General features: G+C 41.6%; 1 protein-coding gene across 4 annotated transcripts in view; it reads left to right on the forward strand.

Moving 5' to 3' along the window:
• Ttc28 (tetratricopeptide repeat domain 28) overlaps positions 1 to 25946 on the forward strand; it is a 432623-nt gene that overhangs the window by 190489 nt on the left and 216188 nt on the right. For all 4 annotated transcript variants that reach the window (XM_052754914.1, XM_052754915.1, XM_052754917.1 and 1 more), the window contains one exon: positions 23832 to 23979. In XM_052754914.1, coding sequence (XP_052610874.1) covers positions 23832 to 23979 — 148 coding nt within the window. The remainder of the gene's footprint in view (positions 1 to 23831; positions 23980 to 25946) is intronic.

Raw genomic sequence — 25946 nt, forward strand, 5'->3', positions numbered from 1 at the left:
AATTCCCATTTGTTTCAAATATTTTAATATGATTTTGTTTGAAATGAAGAAGATGAACTGTGTAACTGCTCAAGACCTTAAAGCCCAGTAGTTTTATGTCTCTATTGTTTTGGCAAAACCAATACAGCATTCTTTCCTGGATTTGTGGTTCTGGTTTCTATATGGTAAAAGTCTGTGACAAGGAGGCTGCATGTCATAAGAAGCCTTTCTTGTTTCTGTAACCGGAACATTCATATTTTTGTGATGATGCTTCCTCTTAAAAATAAAAACAACTGAAAATGAGTTTCTTTGCCAAACTCTAAAAGTTGCTTCGCCTTAGGCACAGCAGATCCATAAAAGGTCATCACAGGCATGTTGGCCACCAGCCTCTTTGCTCCCAAGGACAGGGCCAAGGGAGACTGAGAAAGGGTGGTGTGGGACGGAGGAGACATGGCTAAAGTTTTCACTAGCCTCACAAGCTAGAAAGGGGTTTAGGGTAAGCATCAGCATTTTGGCAGCATATTTTCCTTCCTTCCTGTCAATTTTTATTTTGGGATCTACCTTTGAAAGTTCTGTTAACTAGAACTTTATTGGCTATAGCATGACATTTTCTTTTGTGATTCCCAAATATTTGTGGCTTTTTCTTTTTAATTTCACTTCCTGCGATATTAAGACCAGCTGGTTAAAGTTATTTATTTTGATACAGAAAGGTATTATGACCAAACTACACTGAATAAAATTCAGTCAGGGAGGTGACAGGCTGCAGGGGAGTAAGGGCTTTCAGGTCAGCAGAGGTTTGCCCAGGTCTTCGTTGGAGGAGTGTGTGTAAGGAGATGTAGGTTGGTGGCTCAGTCTTCTAAGCCCCCACCCTCACCCCACCCCCAGGGAACATCTCAGGGTGGAGGGAATGTGGTGGATACCACCAGGCGATGTTATAAAAAGGTGGCCTCATGTTAGTCTTTCATTCATTATTCCTCGTCCTCTCCTAGTCCATAAAAGAATGAGTTGCTCTCTGGTTTCTTAGGAGCACAGTCAGGGCAGCCACCGTGAGGGCGGGAGAAGAAGGCAGGGAGGCCCATCTTCCCCTGGGAAACTTCCCTGTTCCTGCAGTAGACTCTGCCTTGATATGTGTTTTAGAGTTAGGGCAGGACCTGGAGATGGTTCAGTGGTTAGAGCACTAGCTACCCTCCAGAGGTTCCAGGTTCAATCCCCAGCAGCCACATGATGACTCAAAACTGGATGTACCTCTAGTTCCAGGAGATCTGATGACTTCTTCTGGCCTCTGTGGGCACTAGGCATGCACATGGTACACACAAAAAATGCAGCAAAACACTCATGTGGAAAAAGTAAATAAAAGAATTTTTAAAAGAATTTGTATGATTATCAAATAGTTGGTATTGGGGAGTCAATGGAACACTCAAATGACTGTTCATTATAATAGTTCTTACCTCTAATATGAACAATCAGAAGGCCAAGTCTATTATTTTCAGGTGTATTTCCAGCATGCCAGGGCCTTTCTACAGTCCCCTTCCAGGTTCCTGGGTGTCACTGTTCAGTATCAGCTAAAAGGTTTATGTGGGGCCTTTTTGTTTTTCCATGTCACACTTCTTAAGCATATTTAGAAAAAAATCTTGAAATGAGATTCTTTTCAGGCATCTGTGTATCCTTACTGCTGGTGTGGCCGTGGTCCTTCTTCAAGACTCAGCTTGACTGGGCCTGATTTCTGCATCAGGCTGGGAGATGTCACTCTAGATTGCTAGACCATGGTCCAAGGATTGTACATGTACTGTGAGCATGGTCTGTCTCAGGCATAAACCAGATGCCAGTGATGAGTAATGAGGGTGCTTTAAAGTAGTAAGAGGCATTTGCTGTGGTGTTACTGAAGTATGAAGTAAATGCATACATACGTGGTCATCTTTATGCGTAAACATAGCATACCCTTAATGTTGAACCAAAGGTTCCTCTTCTCAACCTTTCTCTAAACTCTCAAGGAAATTAAAATTCTAAAATATGACATTCAATTCCTTAAATAAATAGAAGCAACTTTTACACCCACCTTGGCAAGCTGAGGAGCGCCTGTCTCTGGCATGTGAGATGCGTGACTCAGTGGACATGTTGGTATAAAGAGAGCAGACTGAAGTGCACGTTCATGGACGTTTGCGCATGCTCCAGTGCCGTCCTGTGGGTCCACTGGAGAGCTCCAGGGCTAACCTGTGCTACGTGAGAGGAGAAAGCTTTGAAGGATAAATTTGGTATTCCAACCTGGGGTTTTCTTTGTAATTTCTAGTCTGTTTTGTTTTCTTTTAAATTAAATATTTTTTGTGAATTATTCATTTTGGAGATACTTTCAGGCTTCTAGGGAATGTTATCAGTGTTTTGGATCTATCATTCCCACAGTGTGCCCTTTTTTTATATCTCTGTGGGCAACTAGAAATTTGTATGAGAGAAAGTATTTCTGCTTGTGGCATCCTCTGGCTCTGGAAGTGGCCACTGCTGGGGATGAAGCATTTGTAATCCCCTCTTCTGGGTCTCATTGTGTCCTCACTTTAAAAAGCTCCTTTAATTTTCAGTTTCTTTAATCTGTTAGTCTTCATGATATAGCTATAATATGATAAATGACATATAAATCCAATATGCTCGTGTGGCTTCACTTCCCTGAATAATTATGGTAAAGGACTTCAATTCCAAAATATAAGCTTGACTGGTTCTGATGTAATATGAACACTTAATATTTTGGGGTTTCGTACATACATGTGTATGTTTGCTCAACTATGTACACATATTTGTGTATCGTGTACTTGAAATCATAACTGACTTGTAAATATTACTTTGTCGTTATTTACCTGAGACGTATGTAACTAATTGACTACTTAAACCAACTTAGGCTAAAAATAAGTGGCCTTGGGAATTCTAAATTTTTAAAAATTGTGTGTCTATAAAATTATGTCAAGAGGCAAGCAAGAGTGTTATTCAATGGTTTCTGGGTGATGGGATTAAGGAGCAAATTTACTTAATTTCTTGTTTTGTTTTGTTTTGTATTTTTACTAAATTTCTAAGAGTGAGTATATATTCTTTAATTAGATAAATCTTTAAAACAAAAATATGGAGTTTTAATTTCTAAAACATTTAAAGTTTATTTATTCTTCCTCTAGTTGATTCAGAATCTCAAACTTGAGCACAATTTTGTGCATTGCCTTTCTGTTTCGCCAGTGCGGATGCATGTTAATCACACACCGGTTTTCTAAGCAGGGCCGTGTGCAGCAGTTAGAGAGCAGCACTCTGGCACAAGCTTTTATAACCCAGAACACAGAAATTTTTCATTACAGTTTTAAATTATATGCATAATATAACACATATTAGAGTTTATTAACATTAAATTTTCTTTTTTAAATAACTGAGCTAGTGTGAAATCCTGTAATAAAACGATCAAGATGTCTGAGATGTCAAAATAAATAAGAAATCGCACATTATTGTGAACTGACGTTCTCACAGGGTTGGTCGGCTGATGAGAACTCAATGTAGTTAGAATGTTGCAGGTTCAGAGCCAAATTATCTCAGGCTCTGGTTAAGCCCCTTAATAGCCATTTCTTGCCCACCTCTGTATCTGGCCTAACGTCCTTGTAACTGTCAAATGAAACCTCTCAGAATGTACGAACTGCACTAGCCCACCGGCCCAGAGGCTATGATGTCACCAGGCAGCCTCTGGGGCCTTCGCTGTGGCCTCTTAAGTGGGCAGTGCCTTGAGCTATGACCCTCACCTGTTCTGTGACTATGAAAAGTCTGGAAACTCTTACCACCTGGGATTGTGTGTTCCTGGGTCAAGGTCTGGGATTAACTGTCTTGTTCCCTTTGAGGTGAGAACTGTGTTTTTGTATCAACATTATTATGGCTTTACAGGTAAGTGAGCAGTTTTCTTACTCTTTTGCTGTGATGTATTGGTCTCCAAATGCCCTCAGTTCCTGTTGTGTGCATCCTCCCTTTGACAGTTGGTCAGCTGGACTTGGATCCTTCTGGCCTCGAAGACAGATGTATCCTCAGGTCCTCGGGTAGTTTCAGGTTTCTCAAAGAGGCTATGTGTGGTACTCTTTGGAGACTTTAAGATATTTTCTCTTCAAAGACCTATTAATGCTGGAAAAGGGCATCAGGGCAATAAACATGGTATTTTCAGAGGGTTCACTAAATCTACAGTGTTGTCTTTGTCTTTGGTCACCCTGTAGAGGACTGTAACTACAGGCCTGTTGTTAGGTGCTCCTGTGTGCATAAATCAATTTTGACATTTTCTTTAGTTTAATGATAATGTGACTTGTTAATAATTACTGTAGTAACTTCCAATTAATGAGAATTGTGACTCGGATTAGATGCCTTCTAATTAGTACTTTGTCATTTTACATCACCAGAAAATGGTGCATGCTGAATTAAGGAAAGAACCATTTGGCAATAGGTGGTTCATTAACACATGGGAGGAGATAGACGGCTCGCACCCTTGCCTGTGCATTTGTTAAGAGGGAAGGGGGGTGGTAATGGCAGATCTCCTGTTCAATACGTGGGGGGATGGTAATGGCAGATCTCCTGTTCAGTACTTGGGGGGATGGTGATGGCAGATCTCCTGTTCAATACTTAGGGGGGTGGTGATGGCAGATCTCCTGTTCAATACTTAGGGGGATGGTGATGGCAGATCTCCTGTTCAGTACTTGGGGGGGTGGTGATGGCAGATCTCCTGTTCAATACTTGGGGTGGTAGTGATGGCAGATCTCCTGTTCAATACTTGGGGGGGTGGTGATGGCAGATCTCCTGTTCAATACTTGGGGGATGGTGATGGCAGATCTCCTGTTCAGTACTTGGGGGATGGTGATGGCAGATTTCCTGTTCAGTACTTGGGGGGTGGTGATGGCAGATCTCCTGTTCAGTACTTGGGGAGGGGGGTGGTGATGGCAGATCTCCTGTTCAATACTTGGGGGATGGTGATGGCAGATTTCCTGTTCAGTACTTGGGGGGTGGTGATGGCAGATCTCCTGTTCAGTACTTGGGGAGTGGGGTGGTGATGGCAGATCTCCTGTTCAATACTTGGGGGATGGTGATGGCAGATCTCCTGTTCAATAACTTGTGCTAAGTTTGTTTTTCCAGGAGGATGGTGTCTGAAAAACAGGCAGGCTGATGCTGATGATGGACCATTGCCCAGTGATAGTGAATTTAGAAGCATTGGGGAGAGGTGTGAGATGCTTCAGCAGTTACTCATTGTATGAATAATTAAAGGCAAAGATTGCATTTCACAAAACAGAACCTCACAATGGTGTAGCTGTACAGAACTGGGGGGTCACATAACTGGCCAATAAGAAGGTCAGGGCCAGCTCAGGGTTTTCTTGCTCCCTGTCCAGGGCCAGCAGGAGGGTCCGGCCTAATATTCTGTAGGAAATGTGATTATACATAACTGAGGTTAGGAAATACAGTGATCTGATTCCCTTAGATTTGTCAGAAGCTTGATACAAAATTATGCCAGAGAGCCAGGCGGTGGTGGTGCACGTCTATAATCCCAGTACTCAGATGGCAGAGGCAGGCGGATCTCTGTGAGTTTGAGGCCAGCCTGGTCTACAGAGCGAGATCCAGGACAGGCTCCAAAGCTACACAGAGAAACCCTGTCTCAAAAAAAAAAAAATTATGCCAGAGAACTTTGACTTAACTGATGTCCCTTGGTTAACAAAACAAGCAATAGATAAGTGCCAGGTTTGGAAGAAGGAGCCCAAGTGCAGTGTACTAGACACTCTTGGGAATGGGGCGAAAGCTGCTCAAGAAGATAGGACTAGAGACATAGCAGAGCCGTGAGCCTCACAGTTCCTCTCCATACAGAAGTTAGTCCTGGACATCACAGGGCCAAGAGCATCATTACCCTGTCACTGAGAATGCTTGCTCTGCTGCTGTGATGGGCGACAGCCAGAGTTTTTTTTGGGATGTTCTCCTGACTCATGCCTTTCCAGTGTGGAAGTGCTGGTAATACATGGACTAGTTCTGTCTCGCTTGCAATGAGAAGTTCTCCCTCCCCAGAGTGAACCAGGAGGACGTGCAAGAATCCAAGACTTCCCTTTTGCTTTATTACAAAGTATATTTACAGTTGTTCATTTGTATGGTTTAAAAATACTCAGATTGCTTGAAATAAGCAAAAGAAAATGTAAATGATTTTTCAAATAGACTAAATTGTCTCTTGTAATATAAAATCGTTTTATTTCTGTTTGCATTGGCTTTGCTGATTTGCACTTAAGTATTTCTCAGAGAAGGACCTTTTCTGATCTGTAGTGTCCTTAGCAAATGAAATCAGGGTGAACATTTGAATTCAAATGTGTGTGTTTTTACATTTAAATTGCTGTTCTCTGCTGTAGGAAGAGCTCATGAAAGCCATCCATAGTTCATAGGGGTGGACTCTTGTGGTGAAATTAGAGACCATTAGAACTATTGGTCTTATTTCCAACTGAATTAGTTAACTGCCTGTTAAGGTTCAGAGCATATTGACCAATAGGCAATTATTACCCTAGCCATAATGACACAATGATTTCCATTAACTTTTAGAGTTTACAGAAATAAAAAAGATCTTGCAAAGAAAGTGGTTGCATTTAATTATGAGGATTAATTAGGCATTTAAATGTGGATGTAAAGTAAGTTTTAAAAACAAGTATTTCTTTTTCATTGCTATGAGCCAGTGTGCTGGGGAGTGTGAAGTTTTTGTTGTCTGGGTGTTGTGCTTCACCAGTACCTGCACTGAAATTGCTGATCCATGCTTCCAGAGGCTTCTTATCAGCCAGTGTCACATGGTATGCGGTCATTTCCCGTTAGTCATAACCTGGGTTGTGCTGGGAATCTTCAGCCCAGCTGCTATCTGTATCTATTCTAATATATTAGAATATTAAATATACTCTTCTGAGAGCTTCAGAAAGTGATCTGACTTTTCTTTTTCAAAGACTTTGAAAGTGAGACATTCTGAACCCACACTATATCACTTTCGTATTTGTATTTAATTATGGTCACAGCTTTATAATTAACAAGGGTTCCTTCATGAGCTAGCAATTAAACTAGAGGCTTTGTGCATCGGCTTTGAACTTGCAGTGGTTAAAAATATCTGTTAGGAGCAAAGTTAAAAGAACTTTTTAAAAAATTAATGTATCCTGAAAGGATGTAGAGAAGATGACAGATTATGAAGTGGAACCTACTTTTTAAGCACCCGGGATTCTATTACATTAAAAATTGATGTGTGAGCTCTGAATATTCATCTCTAGGAGCGTTTGAACCAATGCTGGCAAATCGGCTATGTCTCTGCAGAAGACTCATTTATTTTCAAGTGTCAACCTGCATTCATCTCAAAGAGCTTGAAATGAGTTTCTTTATTTGTTTCAGAAGTATAGTTTCAAAAGTTGATGCAACTAAGTAGCATTTGCATTTCCTCAGGACGGGTCAAAGTCTGCCTTGTTGCCTAGTGTGTGGGTGGTTTCTCCCCAGGGGGCAGTGCATCTTGTTCAGCCCTGGGCCTTATGGGCAAAGCAGCTGTGGTTAAGTTCCTGTCTGTCCTGGTTAGGGAGTGTGGCCAGCCACAGAAAAGATGTAAGGGTGGATTTGTACCGCCAGCCACAGAAAAGATGTAAGCGTGGATTTACTCCCTCTGGGTTTTGACATTAGAGGAAAGGGACAGAGAGTTTGAAAGACGAAGTTTAAGAAATGAGGGTGGAAGTTTGCACACCCAGGGAAAGCTGACCTGGAGGTACACAGGTGAGATGCACACTGCTTTTCAAGGGAATGCTGCCTTGGAGCACCCCACCTTCTGCTGCCTGTTCATACGGTAATTGGATGTACTGGGCAGTGCAGGCCTCATCTGCACCACTGGGTCTTCGGAGTCATGGGATAGATTCCTTAATTTCCGTGTGGGTAGTATTTTAAAAACCCCACTTGTAAACATTGTTTAAAGGCATTCTTCTACAGAACAGGAGCTGTGGCCTCAGTGACAAGTGGCTCTGGGTTCGAATTTACTTACTTGTTTTCTGACAGTTGCCACCTCTTGCCTTGGGCTAGTCACCTTTGCCGGCCCCGGCCCTTTCACCTTTGAAGGAAGACAGAACAATCTGCCATACGAAATTTTGAGAACTCAGTAAGATTACTTATGTGAAAGTACTTTGTAACCATTTCTTCTTTCTGTAGTATTGCTAGTCACCTCCCTCAGTGACTCAGGGAGGAACCTTTTTAACTGGCTGGTGAGTATACAAACCCTTTACAAACCATGACCAGTCTTTGGGGAAACACTTTTAAACCCTCTAAAACAACTGACTTCAGAACGAATTTTTAGAAGCATTTTTCTGTAAGTTGGAGAAAACCCATCTACACTAGTTGCTCCCAGAAAGCTCTGTTATTAACACACAGCTTTACACAAGTCCCCAATTGAGCTTTTGACCAAGATTATTTGTTCTTGTATATCCTCGAACTGAACTCAGTCTGTGGACAGTGGGTACAAAACACACTCTTATGAAAGCAAAATAGTTGCAGGAGAGTGCACCAAGGGTATATTTCATTAGTGAGAAACGGTTTTGATTCTGTCACTTAAAATTTGTCAACAAATAATAGAAAGTACTATTTTGACACATTTTCTGGAAAGAGAGTGTCAGTAAAGGAAGGCATGATTTCAGCAGTTGATGGGCTCTGGAAAAGACGTGGGACAGTGTTATTACTGTGTGAAAATTACCTTTGAAGTAGCACACCGGCATCCAGGCCTGCTTAGCCAACGAGGCCTTGTAATCCTGGGAAATAGTGCTACAGCAATAGAAACCTTGAACGTAACTTCTGAACATTTCTCAATCAAATATGGTTAACTCTCTATTAGAATCTGCTACACTGTTCTAATTGCCCTTTTTCTTTTTAAAAGAGTTGATTTGCTGTACCCCTATTTCCTTTTTGGAATTGATGTTATAACTTCACAGGAATACCACATTAGTAGGGAGAAGTAAATTCTCGACAAATTAAACTGCACTGAATGTCAACAGAGCTATTTAAAAAATAGTACAAACTGTCCAGAGACCTGAAGTTTGCTGTTTGGCACCATCTCTTGATTGTTGAATATGAAACTTTAGGTTAGAAAGAGACTTTCGGCTGGGCTTTAATCCCAGCACTCAGGAGGCAGAGCCACGTAGATCTCTGTGAGTTCGAGGACAGCCTGGTCTAAAGAGTGAGTTCCAGGACAGCCAGGGCTACACAGAGGAAACCCTGTCTTGAAAAGCCAAAAAGAAAGAAAAGAAACAGACTTTTCACCTTGTCATGCCCTGAGGTCTGGGGTGTTAAGATGTTACCTGCTCAGCTACAATAAACTACTCTTTCTATAAGCAGAGGAGATGAGATAATTTATGCCTCAATTGGTCCACTTTATGAGGACAGTCACATACATAACTACCTAAGAAAACAAAACAAAGAAGGTGGGAAATCTGAGTCCTGAGCATGGACATGTGCAGAGGACGTCTATGAACTTTACCCTCCCTGTACACAGTTTTTATAAAATAGAAGCCATTTTCTTTTCGTGTCTCACCGGGGAAAGGTATGGTTGACAGAACAAAGGTCCAGTTAAAAAAATCTTATGTATGTGTGTGTGTGTGTCTGTGCGTGTACGCACTCACACATGCACTCGGGTACCTGGGGAGGCCAAAAGAGGGTGTCCTGTCCCCTACACCTGGAGCTACAAGGAGCTGTGAGCCACCTGATGTGGAGCTGGGAACCAAACTCTGGTCCTCTAGAAGAGGAGCAAGTGCTTGTCATTGCTGAGTCATCTCTCCAGCCCCAGTTGCAGACAAGGATGTTTAGAAGTTTGCGGAGTCCTCAGTATACACCGACAGAGCAGCAAGCACATACTCACCTTGCCTGTTGGCGTCAAGTCTCCATTATAAGGTTCTGTGCTTTACTTCTTTACAATGTGTGTATATTTAGCACATACGGTTTGCAGGAGCCATCAGGGCTTTCTACCTTGGCGAGAACAAAAGTAACTAGATATTGGTGAAAGTGTACAGAGTTTGGAAATAACCCACCTTGGATTCTCAGCCACTAGCTGTGTAACTGTGGCACATTGTGCTACCATGTGGGTGCTGGGAGTCAAATATTGTTCCTCTGCAAGAGCAGCCAGTGCTCTTAACTGCTGAGCTAGCTCTCCAGCCTTTGGGCACATTTCTTTACCTCCCTGAATGGTCTCTGTCTATGTTTCTGTCTATGTATTTGTTTCCAGCTTGCCTCTTTAGCTGTGGCACTGGTAGGTGGGCCTAGAGGCCTGTGTGTCGTCTTCTCTAGCGTGATGCCTCAGAGCTGCCCATGCAGGTGCTGGTTTGAAGGAACGCTCAGAAAAGTGCTATCATCAGTAGACAGTGTTAGTAACACATAGCTGTTCTGCTCACTGTTAGTGACTCTACCACTGCGTATGCTTCCTCCTCAGAACTCTAGGAAACGCAGTGAATAGCAGACTCTGCCCATTCACTGCTTCAGAACCAGGGACAGACACCAGAGGGCGGGGAGTCTTTCTTCCCTCTTGTTAAAACATATAATATTCATTATTTATGATAATTATGTTCTGTGACACTGCTGAGTCATCAAATGCTGAACCCTTGCTCTGAGTAAAAATTCAGGGTTAGGTTCCTAGGAGGCTCTGGTCGCAACGTTTTTATTAGTGATCAGTATAAGACCTTGTTTTATGTGTGTTTCTGTTAGATTATCTAATATGTATGTTGATTCATTAACATTGCACTCATGGTCAGTGACACTGTGACTGAAGCCTGAGTGAGCTTATCAAACTGTCTGGGAAGGCACACTGTGGCCTTCTTGCATCCAGGACTATGCTTGGGCACTTCAGCAAGGCACCTGTGGCAGTACAGCACTTCAGCAGGGTTGGCCTCTGCTGGTCTCATGTAGTTCCTGTGACTCAGATATTTCACAACTGACTTTAGAGTTACAAATAAAGTTTAGTAATCAAGCAAATTCGTAAACAAAATCTGTGAGTAACAGGATTGACTATACACAATTGACTATACCTTCTTTCTTTTCATGTGTATATGTGTGTTGTTATATTTAGGCACATGGGTGTGCCAGTGCATGTGGAGGCCCAAGGTGGATACTGGGCACCTTCCTCCATCATTCTCCACCTTACTCTTTGAGGCACCATCTCTCAGGCAAACCCGGAGTTCATTCATGCAGCTAATTTCATGAGCCAGCTTGCTTTGGGGATCCCATCTCTGCCTTCTGAGGCTTAGATTGCAGAAGACCACTTGCTTCACTTGTCATTCATATGGGTGCTCAGGATCTGCACTCTGTCTCTTGTCTGCGTGACAAGTGCTTAACCATCAAGCTGGCCCCAATGTTTTAATTCATTCTTAATCCTAAATAATCTTATAACTTCTGGTCTTTGAATACTACACATTAATAAGAATACAGCATTCATCTAAATGTCTTTTTATTCTATCATGCCTCCCCCCCATTTTATACAAGGTATGTGTCCCCTTTCTGTATTTTTTTCATCATAATGAAGTTTGATTGCTACCTGGCCCAAGTGCTTTCCATCCTGTGTGTGTGTGTGTATGTGTGTGTGTGTGTGTGTGTGTGTGTGTGTGTGTGTGTGTGTGTGTGTGTATGTGTATGCACACGTGTGCTGCTTTGAATTTTAACATGTATTAACGTGTCAGAACATGCTCCAACATCCCAGACTCCTCACCCCACCCTTTGTAATCACCCTTTGCCTCTTCCAAAATGTCATAGAAGTAGAACAGTGCAGGACATTGGCCATTGGAAAGGGGCTCTTCCTCATCTTTGACCTCTGACTGGCATCTGCTCTTGTACACTCTGGGTTGTTTCTTTTCTCACTGAGTGATGACCCCTTGTCTAAGCACCAGTATGCATCCACCTGCCCACATGCATTCGGATTGTTTACAGTTAGAGGGAAATTATGAGTAAATCTGCTAAAAATATCTACAGGCTTTGTGTAGATGTAAGTTGTCCTTTTCCTAGGATAAAAATTAGGAATGGTCTGTCTGGACCAAATGTTAAGTCTAAGTTTCAATAAATAAGAAACCACCAACCCTTTTTCTGGATACTTGTGTTCCACTCTTCATGTACAAGAATCCAGGTGCTCGGCATTGTCACCAGCACTTGGTGTTGCCCTGTTTCCCCTTCTTCTGTACTCTAGTCTATGCACAGTGTATTTACTGTGGATTACCCTCTCCGTGCGAGTGCATACCCTGTCCTCCAGACAAGAAAGGACCCTGCACCCATGAGTTCACAGCAGCTGTGGTTATCTGCACAAGATCAGGACAGTTAACATTGCATCATAGAGTGGGTGGGGTGCAGGAGTCCCCACCTCTAGCTAGGGAGCTGTTGATAGTGGTGGCTGCAGGGAGTGGGTTTTCTTTAAGGTTTGTGGCTCCGGCTAGTCAGCCACACTCCAGAGCAGCAGTTCTCAGCCTGTGTGTGGCAACCCCTTTGTGGGGGGATGTTGAAGGACCCTTTCACAGGGGTTACCTAAGACCATCAGAATACACAGATACTTATGCTAAGATTCATGATGGTAGCAAAATTACAGTTATGAAGTAGCAATGAAAATATTTGTATAGTTGGGGGTCACCACAACATGAGGATCTGTATTAAAGGGCTGAAGCATCAGGAAGGTTGAGAACCTCTGCTCCAGAGGGTGGTTGCACACCTACAAGTATATGGACAGCACTAATTGGTTTAGGTGGGTTCTTGGAAAAACAAACAGAAAAGATGATGCAAAGCTGGGAGGAGGGAGTAGAGTGTAGATCTGGAGGAGTTAGGGTGAAGAGTGAATGTGATCAAAACGGTTGTATGCATGAATGCAATTCCCGGAGAATTACAAAACTATTTAGAATGTTCAATTAGTGTTTAAAATGTTCAGAACAGGAAATTTTGCTATGTATCCTGACATAATAAAATCGTGTTAACTGCTGCCATAAAAACATTCCTGAACTCCTATGTTGCTCCATCTTTTTTTATACAGAGAGGTTTCTCTATAACACACGCACTGTCCCATGAGAGGATTCTGCAGGAGCAGGGAAGAGGGAGTGTACTTACTGTTCAGTGTCCCTGTGAACCTAGAAACCATTATGGGGCTGTTGAGATAGCTCAACAGATAAAGGTGTTTGCTACACAGCCTGGTGACCTGGAACCTAAGTTAATGTGGCAGAAAAGAATCAGAGTGTCCTCTGACCAGCATGTACACAAATATATTTTGAAAGTTTGTTAATTAAAAATATTATTTTCCCAAAATGTCAAGTAACTCTGCTATCTCAGAGGTGTGTCTGTGCACATCTGCCTGGTGCAGTGCTGTGGACTCTGTTCTGCAGTAGTGTGAGTAGAAAGTGGGAGTTGCTGGCCAAAGAGCAGACCAGAGGCAAGCCCTTGGTGGTAGAATTGCTTCTGCCCAAGGAAGCCTGTGTGGAGCTCTTGCATCCCACCTGGTATGTAGCTGCTAACAGTAATTTTCATAGACCATTCCAGAAGGAGCTGATTCAAATCAACCTGGCAGCATCAGCTACAGATGGACACAGACTGCCAGGAGTCCTTTTGAATCAGCGAGAACCAAGGCACTTTAGTCCCCTTGATGCAGGAGGTCCTGTCTCCTGGTCCGTTCTTGTTCTTTGCCCACCAGTAGTTCTTTCCCCCTGCAGGCTATGTGTGAAAGTACACATTCTCTGTGTTCTGGCTTGAGGGAGAGTGGCAGGGCAGGGCCACAGACTCATGCTGAAACCAGATGGTTTTTTTGGAGAGGTCAGGAAATCCCCTGGTTTTCTTCTTGGCTTGAGTTTACAGCCTCCCTGTGCCATAGCCATAGAAGGAAAGTCCAAGCTACTGCAAGTTCAGAGGCTTTGCTGTTGGGGGCAGGGTGGGTGGGTGGGTGGTGGTGGTGGTGGTGGTGGTGGTGGTGGTAAGCTTTGATTGTGTTTTTAAAGCTTAGAAGAGAAACTCCAGATGAGGTTTGCATATTTCATAAGCTGACTCAATGCTGGGAGTGGTGTCCACTTACTTAACTCCTGGTTAAGTTTATCCCTTTTTTTTAAAAAACTGCTTATCAAGCTATATTTTTTCTCACAACTCTTTGATATGATTAATCTAAAATTATTTTTGGAGAAGAAATAGTTGATATGATGTGACAATTAGAATTGAGAGCAGCTTTCCTTTAGATATTGATTCTGGACAAACTGAAACCAAAGAGTGAGAGAAAAAAAACATCTCACAGCTGTATGTTCAGTTGGAACATCGTGTTTAGGACACTTGGTCTGTTGATCTGGGTTCCAGAAAGCAGGATGGTGTTTTCTAAAGCAGTCCTTGATTTCTCACGTGTTCTTCTAACATAGAATAAGACAGATAAGTTAAAAAAAATAGTGAAAAATAGAAGTGTAGTTTTTTGAAGAGGTAGGAGTGATTACTCCCAGCTAAGCAGGAAGAACATTTGCCATGTGTTCTTTGCTGATGCAGGCTTTTTAAAAATTTTAAATATAAGGTATCAACAAATAGAAGCAAGAGAAAACTCACTTGAAAATATTATAAAATAAAAGAAGTGTAGCAAATTCTATTGTAGCCAGAAATAAACAAGCCGGGGCTTGCTGATGGCTTCTTTTGTTTCTCTGTGATTTAAAGCCTTGTGCTCACAACCTAATTAACATCGAACTGAGTTGCAAGTACAGTGGCCTGTTTGGTTCAATAATAATACATTTATATGAAAGGTTAATGAAATGAATTTTCTCTCTATCTGATTCATTAAAAATTGTTCTACAATCAAGGATTGTAATGGAATAGAGATTAAATATTCATGTTCATAAATTGTCTGTGTCATTTCTGATTTTCCTTCATTTCGGCTTCCATGGTTTAAATTTTACAACTAGAACAATTGCCCCACAAAATGCTGATTTAGAGGCTAATTGCATGCCATTAGTTCTTTCATCAGAGACATTGTGTGGGCCAGAGAAAGAGTATGGCAGTCAGGTTGGTTGGCATTGTGCTCAGTGTCTGGGGACAACTTCGTGTGCAGTGGTTATCCAGAGAACTCCTTGCATGGGATGGGATGGCAGAGGTAAAGTCCAGGAAAACAGTAGCACATGACGCAGGACTGGGAAATACATGAATAACTTAGGAAATGTTTGGGGAAATTTTTTAGAAGAAATGCATCTGTGCCATAAAAAGAAAATTTGTAGTAGTGGGGTTAATAGGACAATAACGAACTCTTTTTAAAGTCTGTGATAGTGATCAGGCTTGGGCCGCATAATATTGAGACTCAATGCTAATAGTGTGCGAACTAGGCTAACAGTCTCTCAAAGAAGAGTGTTTCATGTTCCTACAGATAGATTTTCAGTCTTCCATCCCTGCCACCTCCCTGCTTTCCACCCAGGCCTATTTGAGAGAGTGAACATGTGGTATGAAAATGGATCCTATTCAGTAAGGAGTGCTAAACATTTCAAGCCATGCCTGTCCTTTTAAAATCACTGCTCACATGTTCTCTAGTCTTGTCCTTTTCCACAACCGTTGTAGTAGTCGTTATCCTTGCACCAGTGTTAGAGGCTCTCAGGATCTCTGGCATCATGCCGTCTTTTTTATTTCTGACCATGTTATTTTACACTGTAAGTCAATGTTCTTGCTTTTGTAAAGAACCAGGGTCAGCACTTCTATTTTCCCTAATTTTAAAAATAAAACAGCCGGGCGGTGGTGGCGCACGCCTTTAATTCCAGCACTCGGGAGGCAGAGGCAGGCGGATCTCTGTGAGTTCGAGGCCAGCCTGGTCTCCAAAGCGAGTTCCAGGAAAGGCGCAAAGCTACACAGAGAAACTCTGTCTCGAAAAAACCAAAAAAAATAAAAAAATTAAAATTAAAAATAAAACAAGGGGAAATTTGGTAGTGATATGGCTTACAAAGCACCAACCAGACATGGTAAGTGGTGTGGAGGATGCAGTGTCGAAACCAAGTCACTCTAGAGATAAGCACTGACCAGGATATGAAGTGTCCACATTCAAATTAGAAAAGGCAGCTAGGGAATCGTAAAGGGCGACATCTGAAAGTACAGACAAATTATTTGCAAATGCTTGGATTAAGTAAATATGCATCGTACATGTGAATTTCACTCTTGGTCCTATGTAACATCACATGTGTCTGTCACTTTCTAGGGGTGCTTGTGGGGGTAGTTTGCTATTGTCAGTGTTTAGTTGAATGTTTTTCCTTTAACCCTCTGGATGACTACCTAATCAAACAAAATGCTAATAATCCTAACCGTTTTAGCAACAAACAGTAAATGCTTTGCTCATTGGGTAGGTTTTGTTATTGCTGAAATACAATGACAATCCTTGTGAGTTAGCATTTGCTGCAACTTGCCACATTTATAGCCTTTATCCCCTCCACCCCTCTTCAGACTGTGTTGCCTCTGCCACACAAGCGGTGCCCATGTGTGGAATAGGGGGATGTCCTGAGGCCCATGATGGTGACTGTGTGCCAGGCATTTAACACAGCCCCATAGGCTCAGCTTCCCGTGACATGTGGCACAATGCTGCCTCTGCTCCCTGTGAAGGGACCAAAATGTTCTCCTTTCTCAGATGAAGTGGCTTCCTGTGGAAACTGTGATAGGAGAGGAGCAAACATGCTCCAGGGTGCCATGTCAGCTTCTTGCTGCTGTGGTTAACAGCCGAATCTCTGCACACTCCGACCCTGGCTGCGGTTGGGGCTGGCAGTGGCTCCTGTTATCTCCTTGGACTCAGTAATTCAAATTACTTTTTGTCAGCTATAATAGATTTTATCTGTAAGCCTTATAGTAACAAGTGGTTGCTCAGTTATATGGCTTCCCAGTTACTAAAGTCTCTTTGGAGCAAGGGAACAGGTGAACGAAGCAGAGATTGGAATCAGATAATACTTTAAAACATTCCTTGAGATTTATGTTGTATGTATGATTGTTCTGCCTGTGTGAGTGCATGCATGCCGTGTATGTATGCAGCACGTCTTTGCATCATTAAACAGATATTCCACAGTGTTCCACAAACGAATATAATACATCTTAAACTAACATTCCACAACACTTACCAACAGTGAATGCGGGGGATCCTTTTGCTCCGCATCCTCTCCAGCATTTACTGTTGATTGTTTTATTGATTTTTGCCATTCTGACTGGGGCAAGATGAAACCTCAGAGTTGTTTTGATTTGTATTTCCCTAATTGCTAGGGACAATGAATAGCTTTCTGGGTTTTTTTTCTTTTGAGATATTTCTTAGCTGTTTTTATTTCTTCTTTTGAGAACTCCATCTTCAGATTGAGCCAGAGCCCATTTTTTGAATGGGTTAGTTTTTGTTTTTGTTTTTGTTTTGTTTTGTTTTGTGTTTTTTTTTTTTTTTTTTTTGACTCTTTGCTTTGTGAGTACTTGAGATATTCTAGATACTAATCCTCTGGCAAATGTGTAGCCAGCAAAGATTCTCTCCCACCCTCTGGGCTTCCTCTTCACATGGCTGACTGTTTCTTTAGCCGCATAGAAGCTTTTTAGTTCGATGAAGTCCTACTTGTCAATTGTTGGCTTTAATTTTTGGACAAATGGGGTCCTATACAGGAAGTCCTCTCCTACACCTGTCTCGTGTAGGGTAACTACCTATGCCTTCTTCTTTCATTTTCAGTGTTTGGGTTTCAGGTTTAGGTCTTGATCCATTCAGAGTTAGGTTTGTGCAGCGTGATAGATGTGGGTCTAATTGACTGCACCCTTCCATTCTTCTGCATCTGGACATCCAGTGTTTTCAGAACCATTTGTTGAAGATGCTTTCTTTTCTCCAGCTTATGTTTTTTGGTCTTTGTCAAATATTAAATGGCTAAAGCTATTTGAGCTCGTGTTTGGGTCTTTGACTTTGTTCCATTGGTATAACATGCCTGTTTTTGTGCTGGTTCCTCATCGTTTGTAATACCGTGGATCTGCAATAGTTATGGTCTGGGATGCTGGTCCCTCCAGCTTTGTTCTTTTTGCTTAGGATAGTTTTGGATATCCAGGGTCTCTTATGGTTCCATATTAATTTTAGAATTTTTTTTATATTTCTGTGAAGAATGAGAAGAGGATTTTGATTGAGAGTGCATTGAATCAGTAAATATCTTTTGGTAGAATGTCATTTTCACAATATTAATTCTGTCAATCCATGAGCATGGAATGTCTTTCCATTTTCTAGTGTCTTTCTCTCTTTATTTGGAGGTTTAAAGTTTCCACTGTAAAAGTCCTTCACATCCTTGATTAGGTTCATTCCTAGATATTTTATTTTCTTTGGGGCTGCTATGATGGAAGTGTCATGATCTCCTTTTTAGGTTTGTTGGTAGTGTATAGGAAAGCTTGATTTGTGCAGGGTGATTCTTTATTCTGTCACATTGCTGAATTTGTTTATTGTTTTTAGAGGTTTTCTGGTAGAATTTTTGGGATCTCTAATGTATCATATCACTTGAAAATAGGGACAGGTTTCTCTCTTCTTTCTCTGTTTGTATCCGTTAATTTCACCCTCTTGCTTATTGCTCCAGCTAGTGCTTCAAGCACAATATTGAAAAGGACTGGGACAGTGAACGTTCCTGTCTCTTTCTTGATTTCCGTGTTTCTCCATTTAGAATGGTGTTTGCTGTGGGTTCTCTTATGTAGCTGTTATTGTGTGAGATATGTTCACTCTCCTCCTAGTCTTTCTGTGACTTTTATCATGAGGGGATATTGGATTTTGTCAAAGACTTTTTCTCCACAGTTGAGATGATGGTCATGTGATTTTTGGCTCTAAGTCCATCTATGTGGTCTTTCACTTTTATTGCCTTGTATGTGTTGAACCATCCTTGTGTTTCAGAGATAAAACCTACTTGGTCATGGTGGATAATCTTTTTAATGTGTGTCTGTATTGAGTGTGCAAGCACTGAGAACTTCTAAGTCTGTGTTCCTCGGGGATACTGGCCTGTAGCTTTTTTGTTGTTGTTGCTTTGTTTTTACTTTTCTCTCTCTCTCTCTCATAATTTAAGAAGAATTGGCTGCAGATCCTCTTTGAAAGTCTGGTAGAATTCTGCTGTGCGTCCACCTGGGCCTGGATGTTTTAAGCTGGAAGGTTTTTTACCACTGTTTCAATCTCCTCATTTGTTATGGGTTTGTTTAGGTTGTTGGCTTCTTGGTTTAATTTTGGTTGTTTTTCTGAATCTAGAAATTCATCCATTTCATTGAAGTTGCACAGCTCACTGGAGCACAGCTTACTGTATTCTCTTATAATAGTCTGAATTTCTTTGTCATCTGCTGTAATATTTCCCTGTTCATTTCTGATTCTGTGACTTTGGATCCTCGGTTGGGTCTTGGGTCTGTTGATCTTGTTTGTCTTCTCAAAGAACCAGCTCTTGGATTTATTGAGTCTGTTGTTGCTGTTGTATTGCTTCCTTTGACATCTATTTCACTGATTTCTGCTCTGATTTTTATTTCTTGCCATCAACTGAGGTTGGGTTTGGTTTGTTCTTGTACGTTTTGAGTTGTATCATTAAGTCATTCCTTTCTGGTTTTTAAACCTAAGCACTTAGAGCTATAAATCTCCCTCAAAGGACTGCTTTCATTTTGTCCCAGAGGTTTTGTTGTGTTGTGTTTTCTTTTTCATTGAGTTCCAGAAATTATTTTTTCTCTCTTGATTTCTTTTTTGACATGTTCATCATCCAGTTAGAAGTTGTTTAATCTCCATGAGTTTGTGCATTTACTAAAGATTTGTTTGCTGTCAATTTGAACTTTTTATTGCATTATGGTCAGGTAAAATACATGGAATTGTTTCAGTCTTTTTGAATTTGTGGAGATTTGCTTTGTACCTCCAGGATGTGGTCTATTTTAGGAAAGCTTCTGTTTGATGCTGAGTGGAATATACATTGATATTCAGGTGGAATATTCTTCAGATATCCATTAGTCCATTGGATATATGATGCCATTTAACTATGATGTTTCTCCCCTTACTTTTTGTGTAGATGACCTGTCTAGGTAGACCCTGGAGAATGATGTGCAGGATCTGTCCGGCTGAGTGGAGAGGCTGGATGCTGTGTGGGGTGGGGCTGGCAGGGCAGCTCCTAGTGGAAGCCTAGAGGTTGATTGCAGTGCAGGCAGTTGTAGCTAAACTAGGCCAGGGTACTGGATGTGGGCACCAGGCTACATTTGCCGGTTATGGATGGTATGTGATGGGCAGGATCAAGTAGACTCACCCAGCTGGACTGTGGAGAAGGGTAAATATTATTTTTTAATAATTAAGGAGATATTGCAATTCTATATATTCTCTTAATCTAGAATCTTGTGTTCTTAAGTCTTCTCTCATTAACTAGCAGAGAAGTCAGTTCTGTTCTGTGTCGGGTGCTATGCTAAATTCTCTATAATCTGTCACAATAAACTACAATCTAGGTTTCATCATTATTAGCTTAAATTTTATTGCAGCATATCTCTCACAGACATCTAAAAAGTTAATTTTGTTCTGTAGTGACCTGTTGCTGGGAAAAGAGGTGGGAGATCCCCACTTAGTGCCCACTTGATGTGGAGCGTGTTGTTCGGACATTACGTCTCACCCATCTGAACACTGCTGAGCACTGCCAGTGTCTGGAGGGTGTGGGGAATGAAGAAGGCCTTGGAGCCTTCTCTCTGCTTCTGAAGAAAGGAATCTAAAGCTGTGGGAAGCATGAGTCCAATGTTACCCTTCTCATCTCCTTTTGAGTCCAAAGAAATGAAACAGGCCGAGTCTCTATCTCTGTCATGTCACTTGAGACCACAACTGGCATCTTTAAATGGTGTGTGTGTGTGGGGGGGGGGGGGGTAGGCATGCCATGGTATGCATGAGAGCAGAAGACAACCTTGAGTGTCCGTCTTTACCTTCCACCTTATTTTAGGATCTGTCGTTTACAGCTTGCATTTGTTATTGAACTTGGCTTACTTCCCCGGGGTAAGCCAAGTAAAACATGCTTCTAGTAATTTTACTTCATAAACCACGAAATCATTGATCTCTCAGTGAAATAATGGGTGATTTATTTTAAGCATATAAGAACTTTTCAAAATTAAGACTAAATATTTAAGATTTTGTTTCTTATAATGCATATCTGAAACCAATAACTATATATTGTTTATCTCCCACCATAAGCAATAATTCTTACTTATAGATACCCAACACATTTATGTATATGTGTACATATATACTTAATTTATTTATTTATTTAATTTGAGGTAGGGTCTCCCTCTGGAGCCCAGGATGGTCGGAGATCAGGCTGGCCTCAAATGCTGGTAATCCTCCTGCACAGCCTGCCTGGGTCCTCGGGCTTTCTGGTTGTCCCACCACATGTGAGCTACATATGTATATTTATATAAACCAGGGCATATCTGTATTATAGCCTTATACATCCCTTCTAGACCTACAGAACTATGGTTATTTCTAGGTGTACTGTATTACTTTAACCCCCTAAATGTGACATGTAATGAAACAATGTCTGAAAACACATTAAAGACGGAAACAGAGGCCAAGTCTAGTGAGAGGAGGCAGGGAAAGCACACTTACCTACGGGTTTTCATCTTACCACGCCTTCGTTTTTACAGCTCTGCCAGTTTAAACCCATAGAGACAAAATAGCCCACGATCATTTGAGCGTTCATTCTGTTTATGGGTTAGTTCTTGGTAGAAACTCAGAATTGTCTTTTATGTCTTCAGATTATGTGAACACACTGCTACAAAAATGAGATAAGTGGGTTTGTGTGGGGCCGTGAGAGTCACCTGCTCCCATGTTCTCTGTGTGCTTAGTGTGGTAGAAAGTGTAGATGAATATTTTAAGCAGTCGTTTCAAGAGTTTGAAGCTTCCTTTAGATGTCATGAATGTCATTTGTGAAAATGGGCAAGTGTGTTTAACTGAACAAAGCTAAATTTGTGTTGTAAACAATATTGTAAGAGTAGGTAGAGCGAGAAGCCAATTATTTTAGAGGCAGATGTTGTAAAAAAAAAAAAAGCACATTAATAATGTAATAATTTTAAAAATTAGATTTTTAATTTTACATGGGGAGTGTTTTGTCCTCATGTATGTGTGTGCCAGAGTGGCACTCTGATCCTTCAGTAGATTGTTGTCTGTGTACTTGAAAAGCAAACTGTACTTCACAAAACTGGCTTCAAATTGATTTAAGCTCTAAATTTAGGGTCTGGGGAAATTGTTTACCTTGGAAGCTCCAAAGCCTTAGTCTACATGAAAAGAATCCATATAAAAAACGGGTGTGATGGCCCATGCCTGTGGTCCCAGCTGTGGCAGAAGCTGGACAGCCAGTTTCGCTTAATCCCAGGGAGAGAGACTTTGTCTCAGAAAACACCGCAGTCTGCCTATGCTGGAGCACACACACAAACTGACTTTTTTTTCCTAGATAGGGTTTCTCTGTGTATCCCTGGCTGTCCTGGAACTCACAGAGATCCACCTGCCTCTGCCTCCTGAGTGCTGGGAGTAAAGGCATGTCCCACCACTCCCAGCTTATAAACAGAATTTAAAAAGAATTCTTTAGTTAAAATTTTCAACTCTCTGATAATTTCTTTAGTTAGCTGAAATGGTCTCCTGTGTTCTCATGGTTCCTTTTTGTTTTGTTTTGTTTTAATCAGTTTTAAAACTAACCAATTAAAGGATGAAAAAGACAATAATCTTGGTTGTTTTGAAGGAAAGCACATGTTTTAGGTAACTATTTTAAAGTATGTTTGAAACCCCACAGAGCATGTAGCCGCCGTAGTCAGGTGTGGTGAGTAAAGGCAGACAGAAGAATAGCCACAAGGAGGTGGTGGCCTGCCAGGGCTACATAGTGAGGTCCTGTTTCAAACAACAAAAACCATCCATCAAAACCCCCAAACAAAACAACAACAAAGGTGGGTGTCCAAACTGATTTTTTATTTTTATTTTTTTTGGTTTTTCGAGACAGGGTTTCTCTGTGTAGCTTTGCGCCTTTCCTGGAACTTGCTTTGGAGACCAGGCTGGCCTCGAACTCACAGAGATCCGCCTGGCTCTGCCTCCCAAATGCTGGGATTAAAGGCATGTGCCACCACTGCCCGGCTTCCAAACTGATTTTTAAAACAATGATGTGTGCATGCTGTGTGTGTGTGTGTGTGTGTGTGTGTGTGTGTGTGTGTGTGTGTGTGTGTGTGTTTGTGTGAACTTGTCTTGATGATAGACTGTATCATGAGCCAAATAAAAACTTTTCTTCCCCAAGTTGGTTTTTATCATTGTTTTATCACACAGCAGAGAAGCAAACTGCAGCATGACATAACATGTGACACAGTTGTATTTCACTCTTCTTTGTTAATGTACCATGCCAGGTACCTTGGTAAGATACCAGGGAGTTGCCAGACAGACATCCTTAAGAAGGATGTCTCATACTTACTGTGTTCCCAAGGACAGCCTTGGCCTCTTGATCCTTCTTCCTATGTCTCTCAAGTGCTGTGATTACATGGCGACCAGGGCCAGTTAAGAATGGGAATTTCTGTTGGACTACCAAGCTGACTTTATGTGGTGCTGGGGGTGGAACCCAGGGCTTTGTGCTTGGTAGGTGAACACTATACCAACTGAGGTATAGCTGCAGCCTAAGAACTGTGTTTTAAATTATTTAGAAACAATATGAGAATAAATACCAAGGAATAGAATACAATCAGTATGTCTGAGAAATGAAAGAAAATTTTAAATGTAAGTTCATAGAAGAAATATAGTTTGTGATGTTTAGAAGAAATGAGTTGATTATGAACCCTTTATTCTGTTTTTAGCCACAGGCATCTTATTTAGAGACCTGATAAAGAGTCCCTGTGGGCACTCCAAACAGCAATGTGATAAATAAAAATCTATGTTACTTTTCCTGTATTTCCAGGCATACTTCCGACAGGGTGTTGCCCTCCAGTACCTTGGACGTCACGCAGATGCCCTGGCAGCCTTTGCATCTGGGCTGGCTCAAGACCCCAAAAGTCTCCAGCTCCTGGTGGGGATGGTGGAAGCTGCCATGAAGTCTCCCATGAGAGGTAGGTAGGATGAAGTTCTTCAGGTATTAATGAAAAACAAGACACACAGCCTTCCAGGACGTTAAGGTCAGCTCGGAGGGTTCAGAGGTCAAGAGCTTCTGCTTTAGACAGGTGAGATCAGAATTCCTTTCCGTAGCTGCCGTTGATGATGCATGAGAGCTACTGGGGTCTGTGGGCTGGTGATGAACCCTTGACATGGGCACATGAGCTCACTTCTTTGTGTTTTAGGAGTATTTAAATAATTTCCACTGTGAAATTAGATTTAATATTTTAAACCACAATACCTCTAACAATAAGTTGATTTTCTTGAATGGACACATACAGCTTTTAGAAGTAATAAAATAAAAGAAGACATTAAGCCAACCCTCCTTCCCTCCTTCCCTCCCTCCCCCTCCCTCCTCTCCTCCCTTCTCTCCTCTCCTTCTCTTTCTTTCCTTTCTTCCCTCCAAAACACAGCAGTCAATTCAAAAAGATTAAGAGATAGTTTATTCTGGAGCCAAATGTGAGTGACCGTGGCCATGGGAGCACAGTTTAGATTTCTCTACTTCCATATTTTCCAATATGGATGTAGTTTTATGGAGTTTTGTAGCAAGAGAACAAAGAACATTATAAATCAAGGCATTACTTGGTAGAACTATCAGAGAGGTGGGTTACACCCGGATGGAGGATTCTCAACTATGGGCTTCAGATGTCAGCTGCTAACATCCTTAGCCCTCCCTTTGGTGGAGGATAGGGTTTTGTTAAGTTAGCACATTCAAAGGTGTTTATGTTTGTCATCAGGATGTCAGATCTGACACAGAGGTAGGCAAGGGGCTAAATATAGCCTAAGAGAAGTAACTAGGCTCCCAACCCTGCAACGTTCCAAATTCCCCAGCCTTTGTAGACACAGCTTTTTTCAGGAATTCTCAGTCATACTTTCCTTCTTTCTTCCTGACAGAATCTCACTCAGTAGCCCAGGCTGGCTTGAACTGACTGTGTAGTCCAGGCTGGCCTGGACCTTACAGCACTCCTCCTATCTCAGCTTCTTGACTGGTGGGATTATAGGCTTGAGCTACCATGCCTGGCTTGTTCTAGCATTTCTTAAGCAAGTGTGTGCATAGCCATGGGAGGCACCCCACATCTTTAGAGGAGCATCAAGAGGCTATGTTTTGCACTCAAAAGAGATGAAAAGTAAGACAGACAGAGACTGTTTATTTTCTCCGTTGCTTTATTTCAATTGATCTTCTGAAAAAACAGAACACATGGAGATGGTACTGTGCAAGGGTGGAGGAATTCTAAGGCCCTGAGGAGATTGTCTTCATTTTGCAGAGCAGTGGTTTTATTTTCTTTTGGTCTCTGGTCCTGAATCTAGTTCAGGTTCTAGGATCTGAAGAGTACTGGGCAAACATTCTCCACTCACTGAGCTCTGAGAATGCTGAGTTTCGAAGAATGAGCACTTGGGAAGTTTTGATTAAACCCATACACCAACTGTCTTCTTGGGGTAGTGACAGAGTCATGACAGCGAATTTGTAGCATATAGACAAGGCCACTGCTATCTTCATACCCTTAGCTATGTCAAGCAGGACTCTGTCTTTGCTGCAGAAATGGTCTATCTTTTAATTGTTTATATGAGAGAATGAACATTTTGTCTAGTTTTGAAACATTTACGGCATTAGGTGGCTTTAAATTGTTGCCTGTTATTGTACTTGGCTCAAAGTATGTGCTAAATAAAAGTCTGATGAAATAGATAGTACTCACGTCTCTAGGCAATTCATAGCTTTATATAAGAGATATTTTCCTGGAAGTTGGACATTTCATATCTTCAGGGGAAATCGGTAAGAAACCTCTCTTCTAGCTGTTTCATAAATCGCACAAAGCCATGTCTTTGCTTCAGGGACCAAAGGCTTTCCCCAAGGTAGGCCTTGCTGTCAATAAGCTGTGATCCAGAGCTGATCACTTGGGGCTCCAGGACTTTGGGAGAAACAGAC

This window comes from Peromyscus californicus, unplaced genomic scaffold, assembly GCF_007827085.1.
Source record: "Peromyscus californicus insignis strain IS unplaced genomic scaffold, ASM782708v3 Scaffold_2__1_contigs__length_46816999, whole genome shotgun sequence".
NCBI lineage: Eukaryota > Metazoa > Chordata > Mammalia > Rodentia > Cricetidae > Peromyscus > Peromyscus californicus.